At 42.2% G+C, this 18,733-nt stretch overlaps 2 protein-coding genes across 2 annotated transcripts in view; both read left to right on the forward strand.

Moving 5' to 3' along the window:
* LOC307209847 (vomeronasal type-2 receptor 26-like) overlaps positions 1-18,733 on the forward strand; it is a gene marked incomplete at both ends in the record, with an annotated part of 161,875 nt that overhangs the window by 15,479 nt on the left and 127,663 nt on the right. The gene's annotated exons all lie outside the window — the stretch shown is intronic.
* On the forward strand, positions 1,565-10,871 carry LOC307209849 (vomeronasal type-2 receptor 26-like; the record flags this gene model as incomplete). Its single annotated transcript, XM_079965214.1, has 6 exons — positions 1,565-1,707; positions 2,132-2,423; positions 2,895-3,704; positions 7,047-7,274; positions 8,968-9,094; positions 9,973-10,871. 6 exons carry the CDS (start codon positions 1,565-1,567, stop codon positions 10,869-10,871), a joined length of 2,499 nt encoding a protein of 832 aa, XP_079821340.1.

An 18,733-nucleotide genomic window follows, 5' to 3' on the forward strand; every position in this document is an offset into this window, starting at 1 on the left:
CCTGTGAAAAAATCAAAAGCTTCTGGAACACAATATATGACGAGCTTAAAAAAAGTTTAAGTATAACTTAATGAAAAATACATAAGCTTTTCTATTGGGGGAATGGACACAGGTATAGCAAGAGAAGATCAGAAAATATTCCTCTATGTCACAGACGCAACAAGGATCCTAATTGCTAAAAAATGGGGGGGGGGACGGACCCGTGCCAACAAAAAAAGGAATGTCAAGACAAACTGTTAGAGTATACTGAACTGGCTAGATTAACAGAGGCAATTAGAGATCACACTAGACAAGAGTTTAAAAAAGCATGGCGAAAATGCAGAGAATACTTCACAAAACAGTGCCCTAAAATACATACCTGGACTTGTTTTGATTAATGTCTGCAGGAGACTTTGTGGATATTTAACATAATAAGAAAAATCTTAATAATTATTCATAAAGGAACCAGTGAAGAAGAAGAAGAAGAAGAAGAAGAAGAAGAAGAGGAGGAGGAGGAGGAGGAGGAGGAGGAGGAGGAGGAGGAGTTTGGATTTGATATCCCGCTTTATCACTACCCTAAGAAGTCTTAATCTCCTTTCCCTTCCTCCCCCACAACAAACACTCTGTGAGGTGAGTGGGGCTGAGAGACTTCAGAGAAGTGTGACTGGCCCAAGGTCACCCAGCAGCTGCCTGTGGAGGAGCGGAGACGCGAACCCGGTTCACCAGATTACGAGACAACCGCTCTTAACCACTACACCACGCTGGCTAAATAAGGAGGCCTGATACAGGATAAAGGAAGTCTTTTATTTCGTTGTTTGTACTGTTGTATGTTATGCTCACTGTATGTTATGTTCACGTTTAATGAGGGTGGATTGTGTATTGGGGGGGTGGGGGGTTTATGTTATGTTGTAAATAAAATTCCAATAAAATTATTAAAATAAAAAGACCACCAAAGGTCTACTGCCCCCATGCCCTGCTTGTGAGCTTCTCAAAGGTGTGTGATCAGCCACTGAAATATACGGCATGCTGGACTAGATGGGACTTAGTCTGACCTGCCTGTAGAGATTTCCTAATGCTGTTGAGGCCAAACTTGCTGCTCAGGCGCGCACACACGTCAAACTTTGGCACTGCACCTGTGATTTCTTGTAAACATGTTTTTGTTCATCTCTGCACCTGCCACTCAAGTTGCGCAAGGACTCCAGGTTGTTACAGTGGTCAATTTTCTTCTCCTTATAATTGTCAAAATCATAGCTATTCATTCTTTCCAGGATCAGGATATATTTCTAGACATCACAATCAAGGGCAGCATGACGTTATTCCTAGCTCTGTGCCTGGAGAGAAAAGTGGATGCACAGAATAGCTGATATGTCAGACACAGTCTGAATGAACAGTTGAGGGATACCTGAACGCTACCCATACTGGGAAAGTCACTGCAGTTTTGCTCTTGCAAGAGTTTTTGGCTTCCGATTATCTGGAGAGGAGCAGCTACAAGAGAAGCGTAGGAGGTACAGGCAAAATGATTTCCCTCCTGCTTCTCCTGCTAATGCCGCATGGAGAATGCAAAAATCTTAGAAAACGATGTCCCATGAATCTGATCTGGGAAGAAAGTCAAACACTCAATTATTACCGGCCTGGAGACTTCATAATTGCTGGGATCATATCTCCACGTTCATTCAGTGAAGAAGACCCATACATTTTTTCCCAGACTCCCTCAAAGAGGCTTGCATGGTAAGTAATTAGATGCCACTGGATGTCATGCTTCTCCAACACCACTTCAATAGTTTATGTTTAATTAATCATAATAAAGCAATATTCCACTTTGAAGGCTGTGTGCTTCTCTGTTTTCTTTCTTTTTTTGCTATGGAATTTGCAATCTCCTAGTTTTTATTTTTAAATGGCCAATACATTTTCACCTTGTAACAAAGTGATCCTCAGATGAAGAGCGGTATGTAACTTTATTAAATAAAGCGGTATGTAACTTTATTAAATAAGAAATAAAATAAAATAAGTCTTGTCTCAGCCCAAACTACAAACATACATATCATTCTTTAGGGATGAGATACTTTGAGATTGATATCGATTACAAATAACATTTGTTTTCTTTACATGGTGAATAGGTTTCTGACATTTTTAATTTGATGTTTTATTGCAGTTTTACACCTAGGTTCTACTGGCACATCTTGTCCTTCTTGTTCTCTGTTCAGGAGATCAACCTGGATTCCAGGTTCTTACCCAACATCTCCTTGGGCTACAACCTCTTTGAGAACTTTTTGGATGCAAGGATGACTTCTGATGGCATGATAGACTTGCTTGCAGGTGGTGAAAGCATTATTCCAAACTATAGCTGTGGAAGATGGAATAACCTTTTGGCTGTTCTTGAACGGGCCAATTCTGCCATCTCAAAAGTGATTTCAGTCATGTCAGGTATCTACAAAATTGCACAGGTATGAAGGGAAGGGACAAGAAGGGACTATGAAAAAGTGAGAAAACCCTTAGCTATAGTAGAAGACTAGATCCAGGGATGTTTCTTCCAGCATCCACCAATCTTGCACTCTCCAAATTTTTCAGACTAAAACTCCAATCAACTCCACCCATAACAGATAATAAGTACAGTGGTACCTCGGGTTACATACGCTTCAGGTTACATACGCTTCAGGTTACAGACTCCGCTAACCCAGAAATAGTAACTCGGGTTAAAAACTTTGCTTCAGGATGGGAACAGAAATCGTGCTCCAGTGGCGCGGCAGCAGCAGGAGACCCCATTAGCTAAAGTGGTGCTTCAGGTTAAGAACAGACCTCTGGAACGAATTAAGTACTTAACCCGAGGTACCACAGTAATAACAGACAATAAATACAGTATCTATTCCTTTTCCTGAAAGTCAAGCAAATCACTAATCTATTCCTTTCCTCACTAGATCAATTATGGCTTTATGACTCAGACACTGGATGAGAAAACTGAAGTCCCCTTTGTCTACCAAATGGTCCCCAAGGGGGAAACTCAGTATTGGGGGATTGTCAAGTTGCTTCTGAATTTTGGATGGACATGGACTGGCCTCTTGGTTTCAGACAATGATAATGGAGAAAGGTTCTCGAGTGCCTTGACACCTCTGATGACGAACAATGGAATTTGCATCGCCTTATTAAAAAGAATACCAGAACATAACTTAAATCCATATCTCATTCCAAGTGAACCATTTATCATATGGGACAAAGTCAAAATATTTGTTTACTATAGAAGCAGCCAAGCAGCATGGATTGATCTCATGATAATACAAAAATTTCTTGAGAAACAAATTGGGGGGAAAGTTTGGATCTCAACAGGTCTTCAAGACATTAATATTAATTTGAATAGTGATTCTGATCTTCTCCACTACATTCATGGATCTTTGTCCTTCATAATGAAGCCCCAACTAAGGAAAAGATACCAACCCTATGATCCAGATTCCAAACTCCTTATACAGTTTTGGGATAAAGTATTTCATTGTTTATATAGAAAGGACACATTGGCTGGAAAAAGTCGGACAAGATGCACAGAGAATGAGAAACTGGAGATGGTGCCAGAAGAGGAGCTGGAGAGAGTCCTGTCTCAAGACAGCTACATCACGTACTTCAGTGTCCAAGCTGTGGCTCAGGCTTTGAATGCTGCATATTCATCTAGATCAAAGGTCATGCTGATGGCGAGTGGTGGAGACAGGCTGGAACGTCAACGGCTACAGCCATGGCAGGTATTTCCTTTTCCTTGTTGCAAATTGCAACTCATTTTCCCACCACTGGAATCAAATTTAGGGCTGAGGATTCCCCCACCCCCCTTTTTGCTCATTTTGGCGGAAAATCTCATTAGTGACTCTTGTGGTGGAAGTAAACCTTTCTGCCTATTGTGGTTATGTCAGAACAGCTCCCCACCATCTAGTTCTTCCTCTCTGGTGCCCTGAGAGAGATGCAGCCATCATAGCAGAAGTTGGTTCCTCCTCATCTTCCACTGTTTCTCTGTTTTTTTTGGTTTTTTAAAAATAATATTTATTAAGAGTTTAGAGGTTACAAAAGAGAGAAAAGGGGGGGGGAAGAAACAGCAGAAAAAAAATAAACAACATAAACATTACAATATATAAAAGGTACACATAAAAAAATAAAAAATAAAGTTAGATTAAAAAATACAGCAATAACAATAAAAAAATAAAAAATAAAACACACATCCAATATTCCATCTCTTTGTCTTTCATTTACTTGTTTCTTCGACCTCCTCACACCTCCCTTTTTGTATTCTAGTTTAATTATTTGTTTCAGCAAATTCTTCCCATCTTTCTCAATTTTTTTTATTAGATAATTTATCTTAACAGTCTAACCTGTCAGTTAACTCAGAAATCCTTTTCATCTTTCACAGTATTCTGTCATTCAATTTACCTTTTTATTTTAACCTTATCTTATCTTATGATAAAATACCTTAAATCCTAAAACTTAATACTTATTTATACATAACTCCTAATATCATTTCTACTAAAGCCAAATAATTTCATTCCACCTCTTTTCCTAATTCCAAAAATAAATTTTACCCTAATTCCCAAAATAAATTTTTAAAGCTTTCTTCCAATCTTCATCCAACGTCTCTTTTTCCTGGTCTCGGGTTTTGCCAGATCTTACTGTCCATTCCATCTAGTCCATCAACCTGGTAATCTTATGTCCGAGACTCTTAAGTCCTTTCCATGTCCCTTCTGCGGTTCTTCTTTTTGTTTATACCAGCACTTTTGTCTTTTGTTGGTCTCTTTCTTAATTTCTTTCCTTTCTCATTGAGGAGAAGGTCTCGGGGAAACTCCAACCCAAAAATATCTCCATCTCCCCTCAACAGATCAGTCCAATCCCCACAGTCCCATTCCCCACATTCAACCAGGTAGTCCAGAAAAAATTTAGATGCATGTTTCAAAGTCCCTCCAAAATTAAGGACCCCCACAACTCCAGACCCCTCTGGCCCACTCCAGGTTCAATCTTTATAAACAGCGGCTTATGCTCCTGCAGGGCCTCGGTTCTATCCATTTGTGTTGCTTGAGGTTCAACAGCAACCTCCTCTATTGTCTTCTGCATTTGCACTTGCCCTGTCAGAACAGATTCCTGGGTTGAGTCCTGAGTGGTTTCTATATAAGTATTCACTGTTAGTCCAAAATTTTGAACTGCATCAGTCATCAGATTCATCTTCTCGTGCATCTGCTTCAACAAAGCGTTTGTCTTGCAAAAAGCAAGCACCAAAACTTCTTCTATATCCATTTTTGTTCAAGGTCAGAGTCTGGTCTCACGATCCTAATCTCCACAGCTGTGGATTCCCCAGATCGACTCCAGCAACAATTTAACAAGCTCCCTCTAGAGGGAACAATTTCCATTTGTATCCATCTTTTGAAGGCAAGTCCTGCAAAAGAAAGTTACTTTCATTTTTCAAATTATGTTTCTTTTAAATGCAAAAGGTAACTTAGGAATCAATTTGTTTCTCTTCTTTAACTATCTGTCAAAAAACATTCCGCTCACAGTTGATGGGCTCCCAAAAGTTTCTGTGTCTGACACCCCGTTCCCAGGTTTGAGACGGTGGAAATTTATCTTTCTTTACCCTCTCTCTGCAGGTTTAAACAGTTAAAATTCCCCCTCTTTCCCCCTGCTTCCAAGAGGGGTTTTGATGGTTAAAAATGAAGGAAATTTAGGTCTTTATATACGACTTTCCAGACTTTAGCTTGCACAATTTTTGCTTCAGTCTATATACAAAAAGCGGAAGGCGGACTTCCTGTTTAGACCTTCCCGCTTCAATGCCAAATTAAAGTGTTTCTTAATCCAATTTTCCGTTCTTCTCATGGGTACTTGTTTAGAGTCCAATTGTCCACAGGAAAAAGTCAGCGCTCTCCGGCAACGGCTGTGCGGTTTCACTCCGTAAAAGTAGCAGTTGATTCAAGACACCGCGCTGCCCACCCCATGTCACTTCAGGGCCCCAAAAAAGTAGGGGAGGCGCTCCTGGTGTCAGCCGAATCCCACGTTCCCAGGCTTCCTCCGCCTGGGATTTTTAATGGGTCTCCGCCCTCGCCGCGGCGGCAAGACCCAATTTTCACAGAGCGGGTTCCTCTGAATCAGAGGAATTCCGCCATTGCCGATGGCGCTAACCCGGAAGTCTTCCTCCCACTGTGTCTCTGCTGGGACTTGAAGTTGCCTATCAACTGTAAAACAGAAGGAATTTTAAATTCTATATTAATATCTAAACTTTTACATGATAAAATTGGCCTTTGTCAAAAGAGTGCAGGGTGGTTTAACAACTTGGATAGTATGAAACACATTGTGCAAGTTCTACTGAAAGCGGCTACACTTTGAAGGTAAAGGAGAGACTTCAATTTGCAGGCTTCCACATTATCTAGAATACTGAGCAACCAAAGTTTCAATCACATGGGAGTATGTATGTGCAAATTCCCCCTACTTTCAGATAATTTTACCAGGCAGGGGGACTACTCTGAACAGCCACATATCCCACTCCTATGCTCTTGGCTGTGAGCAGACCTGAGTGGCCCCTATTGACAAATAACCTTCCCTGGTGATACAGTGAGCAGCTGAGGAAATAGTGTTCTGTTCATAAGGTAAGGGTCTAACTGTGCACTAGGAGTGCCAATATGGCCCCTATGCCTGGGCCTGTAGGTGTCATGCAGTGTGCATGGCTCTGGCACCAAAATTTGTGGATGCCCAACCCCTTCATGGGGAATTTTGTCGGTGCTTGGGCACCCAGGGTCCCATGGAGTTGGCATCTAAGCTGTGCACTGATTTCTAGGACCACCTATGTTTAAAATGTTTGGTATTTGTGCTATTTTTATTTTTTAAGAAGTATTTTTATTGTCTTTTGTATTTATCTTAATCTCTGGAAACCTTGTTATTTTATACAATGAGTTGCCTACAAATGTTCTAATAAGGAAATGGAATAGCTGAAAAGGTTCATGACTCTGAATGAAATGTGCACAGGCCCCAATTCCTAGGAGATTAGAGCTCAAAGTGTAGAGGGCTTATATTCAACATTACTGTTTCATAAATGCTGGTGTTTTTTCCTGCCATTCCAGCTTCACCCATTCTTAAGAGGTCTCCAGTTTTTGAATACTTCCATGGGCAGCCTCAGATTGGATGAGAATGGGCACATACCAGCCTACTATGACATTGAGAACTGGGTGATGTTTCCCAATAAGTCTCGTGTAAGAGTGCCAGTTGGGAGTATAGGGAGAGACGGATCTACTGACATGAAGTTCACAATCAACTCACAAGCCATTGTGTGGCCCAAGTGGTCTGAGAAGGTATGGCATTCTATTTTATCCCACATGACATCTGCAAAGCTCTAATCACTTACTGAAAAATTCCAAGGGCACTTTGACTACAGCCCCTTGCATACCTGCTGGGAATAAGGGCTCATTGACACTTCCATTTGTGCCACAATGCGACTTACAGGTCCTGATCTGTGTCACAGCAGGGTTTTGTTTAAGGAAGGAAGGAAGGAAAAAAGGAAGAAAGGAAGGAAGGAAGGAAGGGAGGGAGGGTGGGAGGGAGGGACTGCTTTGACATGGAGCTTTAATGCATGGACCTGTGACTAGAAAGATGGCCCAAAAGGAAGTGTGGATAAGCCCTAATCAGTGGAGTGCAGGATTTCCAAAGTCAGCCCAGGGGGTGAATGAGATTCATGTCCAGATTTCAGGAAGCAAGGAGTGGAAAGGAGAGCTCTTGCTACCTGGAATCTTGATGACATCTCCTGGCCTGTGTTAACAACATGGTGCCAGCATACAGCTTGATTGGAAACTGAATGCCATACTCTTGACACCAAGGATTCCACCTTAAGCAATTAGCATTATTAGCGGCAGCAATGGCATTAACAGAGGGATGGGAGACAGAAGGTCTAAGTGGAAGAAGCTGTCGCAAGAGACTCATCTCTCCATTCTTTGCCAGGACTCAAAACACTTTGGAAAAAGAATAATAATAATGTAACCATAATTCAGGAGGCACTTTTTGAAATTGGAGTCTTCAGGTGGTGGTATGTTTAACTGCTGCTCCCGTTGTTGTGTCCCAGCTGCTGCCAACCTAGCAGTTCAAAAGCATACCAGTGTGAGAAGATAAATCAGTACTACTACAGCAGGAAGGTAAACAGAGTTTCTGCGCACTTTGGCACTCATCACAGTGTCCCATTGCACCAGAAGGGGTTTGGTCATGCTGGACACATGACCCGGAAAGCTGTCTGAGGATGAATGCCTGCTCCCTTGGCCTGAAAGTGGGGATGAGCACTGCATGCCACAGTCAAGTTTCACTGGATCTAGGGTTCCTTTGCCTTTACCTTCATGTATGCTTTATTGCTGCTGTTTTGTTATCACTGTCATTCTAGGGTTTTAAAATTGCTTTTTTAATATATACTTTTGCTTAGAATAAAGGTAAATGTAAAAGAACCCCTGACCATTAGGTCCAGTCATGACTGACTCTGGAGTTGCGGCGCTCATCTCGCTTTATTGGCCGAGGGAACCCGCGTACAGCTTCTGGGTCATGTGGCCAGCATGACTAAGCCACTTCTGACAAACCAGAGCAGCGCACGGAAATGCCCTTTACCTTCACGTTGGAGCGGTACCTATTTATCTACTTGCACTTTGATGTGCTTTCGAACTGCTAGGTTGGCAGGAGCAGGGACTGAGCAATGGGAGCTCACCCCGTTGTGGGGATTCGAACTGTCAACCTTCTGATCGGCAAGTCCTAGGTTCTGTGGTTTAACCCACAGAGCCACCCGCGTCCCAACTTGCTTAGAATAGTCAGATATAATTGTCTGAAAAAATTGTCAGAACAACAAAGAGTTTTCCCTGCCACGTTGTCCAGCATCAAAATGCTTCCCTGGAAAAGTGCCTGGGGTCAGTGGGAATAGGGACCCTGTTCGGTCAATTCCAAACTCCATAAATCAATGACAGAGACACAAATTGTCCTGATACTTTCTGTTTGATGCATGTTCTCTATGTTTAGACTGTACCTAGCTCCAGGTGTACCAAAAGCTGTCAACCTGGATACGCCAAAGTGGTTCAAGAAGGAAAGCCCGTTTGCTGCTATGCTTGTGCCCCATGTGCAGAAGGGACCATCTCTGCTCAGAAAGGTGGGTGAATATAAACGGGAGCCCTTTGTGGAAACATTCACTTAGAGACACTTTCTGTGAAGAGTCAAAAGACATTTTTGATTGTGTCTCCTTTTTTGGCTTCTCTATTTTTCTAAATGAAGCAGTTGGTGGACTACAAATCAACGATCATTGTGAGGGCATCCTCAGTAATCAGATATATTATTTATATAAGGTAAAACAATTTCACATGGGACAGGACAGTATAAATTCAGCAAAAGCTGTACCTCTCAGCTTTAGCCATATCCCAAGTTTGTTTTGGTGATAAAATTGAGAAACTTTTCAAAACCACCTCTATTGTCATGGAGGAAGGCAACAGTATAAACATAAATAAGCAAATGAAATAACCAATTTTGTCCACTCCTTTTTTAGACATCCCCCCCTTACCCTCCCTTATATGGGCACTTTTCCCCCTAAAATGTAATAGAACATAGTTGGTTATGGATTTAAAGGTAAAGGTAAAGGTACCCCTGCCCGTACGGGCCAGTCTTGACAGACTCTGGGGTTGTGCGCCCATCTCACTTAAGAGTCCAGGGGCCAGCGCTGTCCGGAGACACTTCCGGGTCACGTGGCCAGCGTGACATCGCTGCTCTGGCGAGCCAGAGCCGCACACGGAAACGCCGTTTACCTTCCCGCTGGTAAGCGGTCCCTATTTATCTACTTGCACCCGGAGGTGCTTTTGAACTGCTAGGTTGGCAGGCGCTGGGACCGAGCAGCGGGAGCGCACCCCGCCGCAGGGATTCGAACCGCCGACCTTTCGATCGGCAAGCCCTAGGCGCTGAGGCTTTAACCCACAGCGCCACCTGCGTCCCTTGGTTATGGATTTAAATGATGCTAAATCACTCAATTTTCCTCCTTAGATGCAAAACATTGCACAAAATGCCCAGAAGATCAGTATCCAAACAAGGCTCAAGTTCAATGCCTTCCCAAAAGTATCTCCTTCCTGACCTATGAAGAAACTTTGGGAAGCCTTCTAGCTTCCATTGCAATCTTGCTGCTATTAATGACAAGCATTGTTTTAGGAATCTTCCTTAAGTACAAAGAAACGTCCATAGTCAAAGCCAATAACCGGGACCTCTCCTACATCCTCCTTGTATCCCTCCTGCTCTCTTTTTCATCCTCCTTCCTATTCATTGGTCGGCCAAGGAAAGAGACCTGCCTTCTCCGACAAATGGTCTTCAGCATCATCTTCTCTGTTGCCGTCTCTTCTTTGTTGGCTAAAACCATCACTGTGGTGCTGGCCTTCATGGCCACCAAGCCAGGGAACAGAGTGAGGAGATGGCTGGGGAAAAGTCTGGCCAACGCTGTTGTCATTTCCTGTTCCAGTGTCCAAGTTCTCATCTGCACCACCTGGCTGAGTACCTCTCCCCCATTCCCAGAGTCTGACATGCACTCTCAGCCTGCAGAGATTATCCTGCAATGCAATGAAGGGTCTGTGGCCATGTTTTATGGTGCCCTGGGCTACATGAGTTTCCTGGCTGCTATCTGCTTTGTGGTGGCTTTCTTAGCCAGGAAGCTGCCTGGGGCCTTCAATGAGGCCAAGCTGATCACCTTCAGCATGCTGGTCTTCTGCAGTGTTTGGGTGTCCTTTGTGCCCACCTACCTGAGCACCAAGGGGAAATACATGGTAGCCGTGCAGGTCTTCTCTATGTTGGCCTCCAGTGCTGGGCTTCTGGGCTGCATCTTCATCCCAAAGTGCTATATCATTATACTGAGACCTGATCTGAACACAAAGGAGCACTTGACAACAAAAACCTAAAGATGGCATCTGATTCTCCAGGTTTTGCTTAAAACAGAATATTAATCAGAAACAGTTGGTGTGAACTTAATTCAGGTGTGATAGAGGACCTTGGGACATGTAGTGGGCTTCAGGTTCCCTGTTATTATTCTACAATAGGTACTTACATACTTTTACATAGCTTTTATCCTTTTCTTTTTTGCCAGGACTAGGTTCACTATATATATATTTAAAGCTTGTATACTTGCTAAAAGTTGGTGATGATCCGTTGCTGTTGCTTGAGCTGCCTGAAGATGCTTCCCTGGTGGGTTTTGACGGCTTAGATTCTTGTATGAATCAAGATGCAATGTGGCCACCCAAGGAGGAGAAACATCTGAGCTTTATTGCAATATAAAAGAGGGACACTATTTTATCCTTTCTGGATTCTTAAAAGGGCAGCAAGGCTTGAAGTAATATAAATACTTCTAACATGGTGTGGTATTTTCCTGTTTCTTTCCCATTAAACATTCATTGGTGGGATGCAAAGTGTGGGTTCCACCAAATGCTCTTTTCATAGTTCAAGCATTTGTAAGGTTTTTCTTCCATGAGGATTTTTTGATGAAAAGTAACACTTGAGCTAAACCTGAAGTGACTTTCACTTTTGAAACATGAATACATTATTAAAGCAGTATGATTATCATGAATAAATTTTTGCAATTTACATCTCATTGGTTTATGTTGCTTTATTTCCTTTAAATGTACCATATTTTTGTTAGGATATTTCCGTTCCACCTTAAAAAGGGAATAGGTTGTTGTGTCATAGCCTTCGTATTTCTTGTTCACAGGAAGTTTATGTTTTGTATATGGTTTCGTTTTCTCTCTGTGCCTGAGACATCTAAGCAGGCGGTCATGTTTTTTCTTTGTTCTGACCAACGCTGGATAAAGTTGTAAATAATGCTCTCCTGAGTGCATCTTTTGCTGTGCGAACTCTGCTGATAGAGCGTGCATGAGGTCTGGAATGTGGAAAGCTATTTCTGAGGCTTTTGTCGCTAATTGCGTGATACTGCGTTTCTATGGGAGGTCGATGGATCGTCCGGCATCGGCGTGGGGCCATGATGGCTTTTGTCTCCCTGGCAGTATCCCAACAATTTTCTCATGTATAAGATGCTCCCATGTAGTAGTAATAATAATAATCATCATCATTTTATTATTTATACCCCACCCATCTGGCTAGGTTTCCCCTGCTTCTCTGGGTGGCTTAAAGCACTTAATAAATTGTAAAACATCAAACATTAAAAACGTATCTGTCTTCAAAAAGTCAGATAGTTGGATGATTGAAAGATGTGTGGCCTTTTCTCATTGTAAAGACATCAGTCATATCAATAGGATATGACTCCATATTTGCACTCCGGGAAGGGAGTTTGTAAACCTGCGCAAACAACTTTCCCCTTTTGTTCTATTTTGATTATGTATTTTGAGGTTTTATATCTGATTTTATTCTGAGGACCGCCCTGACACCTGTGCGTGTAGGACGGTATATAACTTCAAATATAATACCACAATAATAATAACTTCTTGTTAATAACTTGTTAATAAGAAAAAAGATTCCACCTAAACATTAGGAAGAACTTCCTGACAGTAAGAGCTTTTCGACAGTGGAATTTGCTGCCCAGGAGTGTGGTGGAGTCTCCTTCTTTGGAGGTCTTTAAGCAGAGGCTTGACAACCATATGTCAGGAGTGCTCTGATGGTGTTTCCTGCTTGGCAGGGGGTTGGACTCGATGGCCCTTGTGGTCTCTTCCAACTCTATGATTCTATGATTCTAACTTATAATAAGTTATTAACTTTCATTACCCGTGTGGGAATGCACCTCTGTTCTCCAGAATATGGTTTCTCTGTTTATTATTTTTCTATACTGCCTTTTATCCAAGGCACCCAAGGAACTTTATAATCTTAAAATATGAACACCAATAGTACAGGAACTCAGAGGGTCTCAATTAGCACCCTCCCACCAAATTCAGGATGCTAACATGGGATCAAGGAGAGGTTACGGTCTGTGCCTTAACTGAAATTATTTTTGCACTCCTAATCATTTTTCACAATGAAAATGACAAAATTATATTTTAAAAAATGGCACAGCCATCAGTATAGGCAATAGAGTAGCCTAACAAAACCAAGCATCAAAAAAGAGAGCAGGAGGGATGTAATCAGAATAGAGGAGAGGTTCTTTCTGTTGGCTTTGACTATGGGAAAGTCAAGGTATTAGAAGAAGATTCCTAAAACAATCTCTGTGGTTAAGGATAATAAGAGGGCAGGGAACATCAGGAGGATCCTAAATACGCTCCATAAGTGAGGAAGCTGATTACCTTGGGTATATATTGATACTGGGCCTTGTGTGAATGTTGATTTTCTAGACACCAGTAAAATTCTATTCTAACACCAGTAAAATTCTATTCTAACACCAGTAAAATTACATTAAAAACATAAAGGGGGGGGGGGACGGACCCAATTTAAAATAGAGGTTAAAATGCAATTTAAAATGCAGCCTCATTTTAAAAGTAGCCCATAGATCAAAACCATAAGGGGAGGGGAAAATAAGGGTCAGACCTAGCCCAAACCAAAGGCCAGGTGGAACAGCTCTATCTTGCAGTTCCGGAGGAAAGATGTCAAGCCCTGCAGGGCCCCAGTCTCTTGTGACAGAGCATTCCACCAAGTCGGGGCCAGTACTGAAAAGGCCCTGGCCCTAGTTGAGACCAATCTAACCACCATGCAACTTGGGACCTTAAAATGTTGTCATGAATGATGAAAATGTATTTATCATGTTGGGGTGTGTGCAGTGGATTGTGTGCCGACCAGTGGATTGCGTAATTGAAGCCACAAGATTGCTTGTAGAAGAAAATATGTCAGACAGTTAACTAAGGTCAGGGGTAGTATATTGTACTGGCACATAGTAGAACAACTATGTACAACACAGTTCTTTTAGCATCCCTAGAGCCCAAGGAAGGTCAGTAGCTTATGCAGTTAGTGACATTCAGTATTGTAGCTGAAAGTGATTCTACCTTGGTCTGCCTCTCAATCCAGACAGATCGCTTATTGAATGGAGCAACCAAGTTTTTCCAGGAAAACAGCCTCCCAGTCAAACATCTGCGTTTAGTTAAATTGTTGCCATTCAAACTTTCTTCTAAGCTTCTTCTGCTGTCTAACATGGACCTCAGAGAGCACAGCACCTCTACTAATCACCACCAACACTACTGGCCTAACCCTGTTTTGTCTGTAGTGGCCCATTTCAGGTAAGACCTGCTCACCTCCCACTCAAGAGCTCCCTTGGGCAGGGAGAGGTGGTGTTGCAGGGGCTCCCCCTAAGACTTCCTTTAGTGGTGTTCTACTTTGACATCTCTCAAGCTTCACTGAGCTCCAGTCTTGGTTGAAGGATCTCTGTGTATTGCTGGAGCCTGAATGAAGTGGCTGGATGGCTGATGTCACTGTTTGAGTTATATGGAGATTTGTAATGTTTTTGTCTGATTGATACACATGAAACCAATCTATTCCACCTTTTATAAATGCCAGCATTTCTTGTATTTCTTCTTCACTTCATGTTTTTCTAAAGATCAGGTATTGGCTGTGTGCTGGGAATATGTTTCTATGAACATGCAGAATTTGATGCTGAGCCAAGAAGATATGTCCCAACTCCATAAGAAAGATCTATTTTCCTGCAGTGCCCTATGCCTTGTTAGCCAAAATTCCCATTAAGTTCAATGGGACACACAGAACCTGGACTTCCTTACTTGGGACTAAGCCCAAGGGCCATATGCTGTTGAGGCCAAACTTGCACACAAACACATACATGTCAAACTTTGGCAATTCACCTGTGATTCATTGTAAACATGTTTTTCCTCCAGCTCTGCACCTGCCACCCAAGCTTCGCAATGACTAAAGTTTGTTGCAGTGGTCAAATTTATTCTCCTTATAATTATCGAAATCATAGCTATTTATCATTGCCAAGCTCTAGAGATATTTATGGAGGTTGCCAAGACAGCACAATCAAGGGCAGCATGAGGTTATATCTAGCTCTGTGCCTGGGGAGAAAGGTTGATGCAGAGAATAGCTGATATGTCAGAGACAGTCTCATTGAACAGCTGAGGGATACCTGAATGCTACTCATACTGGGAAAGTCACTGCAGCTTTGCTCTTGCAAGAGCTGTTGACTTCTGATTATCTGGCTGGGCAGGAGAGAGGAGCAGCCACAAGAGAAGTGTAGGAGCTACAGGCGAAATGATTTCCTTCCTGCTTCTCCTGCTAATGACGCATGGAGACTGCGAAAATCAAGGAAAAAGATGTCCCTTCAATCTGATCTGGGAAGAGAGTCGAACACAGAATTACTACCGGCCCGGAGACTTCATAATTGCTGGGATCATATCTCCAAGTATGTTGACTCTAGCAGACCCATACATTTTTTCCCAGATTCCCTCAAAAAGGCTTGGATGGTAAGTGATTAGATGCCGCTGGATGTCATGCTTCTCCAACACCACTCCAATAGTTTCTACTTAATTCATAATAATAAAAGCAATATTCCACTTCGAAGGCTGTGTGCCTCTCTGTTTTCTTTCTTTCTTTCTTTCTTTCTTTCTTTCTTTCTTTCTTTCTTTCTTTCTTTGCAATGGAAGTTTTTATTTTTAAGTGGTAAATAGATTTACACCTTGTAATTAGTTGATCCTCAGATGAAGAGCAGTATATAAATTTATTCAATAAATAAATAATAATAAATATATGCCTTGTCTCAGCCCAAACTACAAACATACATATCATTGTTTGGGGATGAGCTACTTTGAGATTGAGATTGCCTAGAAATAACATTTGTTTTCTTTACATGGTGAATAGGTTTCTGACATTTTTAATTTGATGTTTCATTGCAGTTTTATGCCTAGGTACTACTGTCACATCTTGTCCTTCTTGTTCTCCGTTCAGGAGATCAACCTGGATTCCAGATTCTTACCCAACATCTCCTTGGGCTACAACCTCTTTGAGAACTTTTTGGATGCAAGGATGACTTCTGCTGCCATGCTAGACCTGCTTGCAGGGGGGCAAAGCAATATTCCAAACTATAACTGTGGAGAATGGAATAACCTGCTGTCTGTTCTTGAAGGGAGCAATTCTGCCATCTCGAAAGAGATTTCAGTCATGTCTGGCATCTACAAAATCCCACAGGTATGAAGGATAGGGACAAGAAATAAATTCCACTTTCTTTCCAGGAGAGTCAATATGGGAAATGAAAAAGTGAGCAAATCCTTAGTGATAGTAGATCTTTCTTCCAGCATCCACCAATCTGGCACTCTCCAAATATTTCAGACTAAAACTGCAATCAACCGCAGCAAGCACATTTTTTTCCAGACAATAACAGATAATAAGTAATAACAGACAATAAATACAGTATCTATTCCTTTTCCTGAAAGTGAAACAAATCACTAATCTATTTCTTTTATCAACAGATCAGTTATGGCTTTATGACTCAGACACTGGATGAGAAAACTGAAGTCCCCTTTGTCTACCAAATGGTCCCCAAGGGAGAAAGTCAGTATTGGGGGATTGTGAAGTTGCTACTGAATTTTGGATGGACGTGGACTGGCCTCTTGGTTTCAGACAATGATACTGGAGAAAGGTTCTTGAGTGCCTTGACACCTCTGATGATCAACAATGGAATCTGCATTGCCTTATTAAAAAGAATACCAGAACATAACCTAGATCCATATCTCATCCCAAGTGAACCATTAATCATATGGGACAAAGTCAAAATATTTGTTTACTATAAAAGCAGTTACAGGGCATGGACTGAACTCATGATAATACAACAATTTCTTGAGAAACAAATTGGGGGGAAAGTCTGGATCTCAACAGGTCTTCAAGACATTAATGTTAATTTGAATACGAATCCGGATCTCTTCCAGTACATCCATGGATCTTTGTCCTTCATAATGAAGCCCCAACTAAGAAAAAATTACCATAATTACTATAATACAGTTTCCAAAATTCTTGGACAGTTTTGGGTTAAAGCATTTCATTGCTTATATAGAAAGGACACATTGGCTGAAAAAGGTCGGACAAGATGCACAGAGAATGAGAAACTGGAGTTGCTGCCTGGAGAGGAGCTGGAGAGAGCCCTGTCTCAAGACAGCTACATCACGTACTTCAGTGTCCAAGCTGTGGCTCAGGCTTTGAATGCTGCATATTCATCTAGATCAAAGGTCATGCTGATGGCGAGTGGTGGAGACAGGCTGGAACGTCAAAGGCTACAGCCATGGCAGGTATTTCCTTTTCCTTGTTGCAAATTGCAACTCATTTCCCCACCACTGGAATCAAATTTAGGGCTGAGGATTCCCCCACCCCCCTTTTTGCTCATTTTGGCGGAAAATCTCATTAGTGAGTCTTGTGGTGGAAGTAAACCTTTCTGCCTCTTGTGGTTAGGTTAGAACAGCCCCCCACCATCTAGTTCTTCTTCTCTGGCGCCCTGAGAGAGATGCAGCCATCATAGCAGAAGTTGGTTCCTCCTCATCTTCCACTGTTTCCCTGCTGGGACTTGAAATTGCCCATCAACTGTAAAATAGAAGGAATTTTTAATTCTATAAAGGTAAAGGTAAAGGTACCCCTGCCCGTACGGGCCAGTCTTGACAGACTCTGGGGTTGTGCGCCCATCTCACTTAAGAGGCCAGGGGCCAGCGCTGTCCGGAGACACTTCCGGGTCACGTGGCCAGCGTGACATCGCTGCTCTGGCGAGCCAGAGCCGCACACGGAAACGCCGTTTACCTTCCCGCTGGTAAGCAGTCCCTATTTATCTACTTGCACCCGGAGGTGCTTTCGAACTGCTAGGTTGGCAGGCGCTGGGACCGAGCAGCGGGAGCGCACCCCGCCGCAGGGATTCGAACCGCCGACCTTTCGATCGGCAAGCCCTAGGCGCTGAGGCTTTAACCCACAGCGCCACCTGCGTCCCTTTAATTCTATATTAATATCTAAACTTTTACATGATAAAATTGGCCTTTGTCAAAAGAGTGCAGGGCGGTTTAACAACTTGGATAGTATGAAACACACTGTAAAACTACAGAAAGAACATGAAAAGCAAAGAGCTTCTCAGCTTGCTGGAAAAGCTGTTGAAATAAAAATTTTTTTTTTAAAGGATTTATATTTAAATGATAGTAACTGTTAAGAAATTTACCTCTATGCCAATAAATTAGCACAACCAAATGATAATGGGAGACGATGTCCTCCTTTGTGGCATTGTGCAAGTTCCACTGAAAGCGGCTACTCTTTGAAAGGAAAGAAGAGACTTCAATTTGCAGGCTTCCACATTATCTAGGATTCTGAGCAACCAAAGTTTCAATCTCATGATAGTATGTATGTGCAAATTCCCCCTACTTTCAGATAATTTTACCAGGCAGGGGGACTACTCTGTACAGCCACATATCCCACTCCTATGCTCTTGGCTGTGAGGAGACCTGAGCAGCCCCTATTGACAAATAACCTTCCCTGGTGATACAGTGAGTAGCTGAGGAAATGGTGTTCTATTCATAAGGTAATGGTCTAACTGTGCACTAGGAGTGCCAATATGGCCCCTATGCCTGGGCCTGTAGGTGTCATGCAGCGCGCATGGCTCTGGCACCAAAATTTGTGCATACGCGACCCCTTCATGGGAAATTTTGTCGGTGCTTGGGCACCCAGGGCCCCATGGAGTTGGCATCTATGCTGTGCACTGATTTGTAGGATTTGTAGGACCATCTATGTTTAAAAAGTTTTTTATTTGTGCTATTTTTATTTTTTAAGAAGTATTTTATTGTCTTTTGTATTTATCTTATTCTTCAGAAACCTTTTTTTTTTAATACAATGAGTTGCCTACAAATGTTCTAATAAAGAAAAAGGA

The sequence above is a fragment of the Podarcis cretensis genome (genome assembly GCF_951804945.1).
Source record: "Podarcis cretensis genome assembly, chromosome: 2".
Lineage (NCBI taxonomy): Eukaryota > Metazoa > Chordata > Lepidosauria > Squamata > Lacertidae > Podarcis > Podarcis cretensis.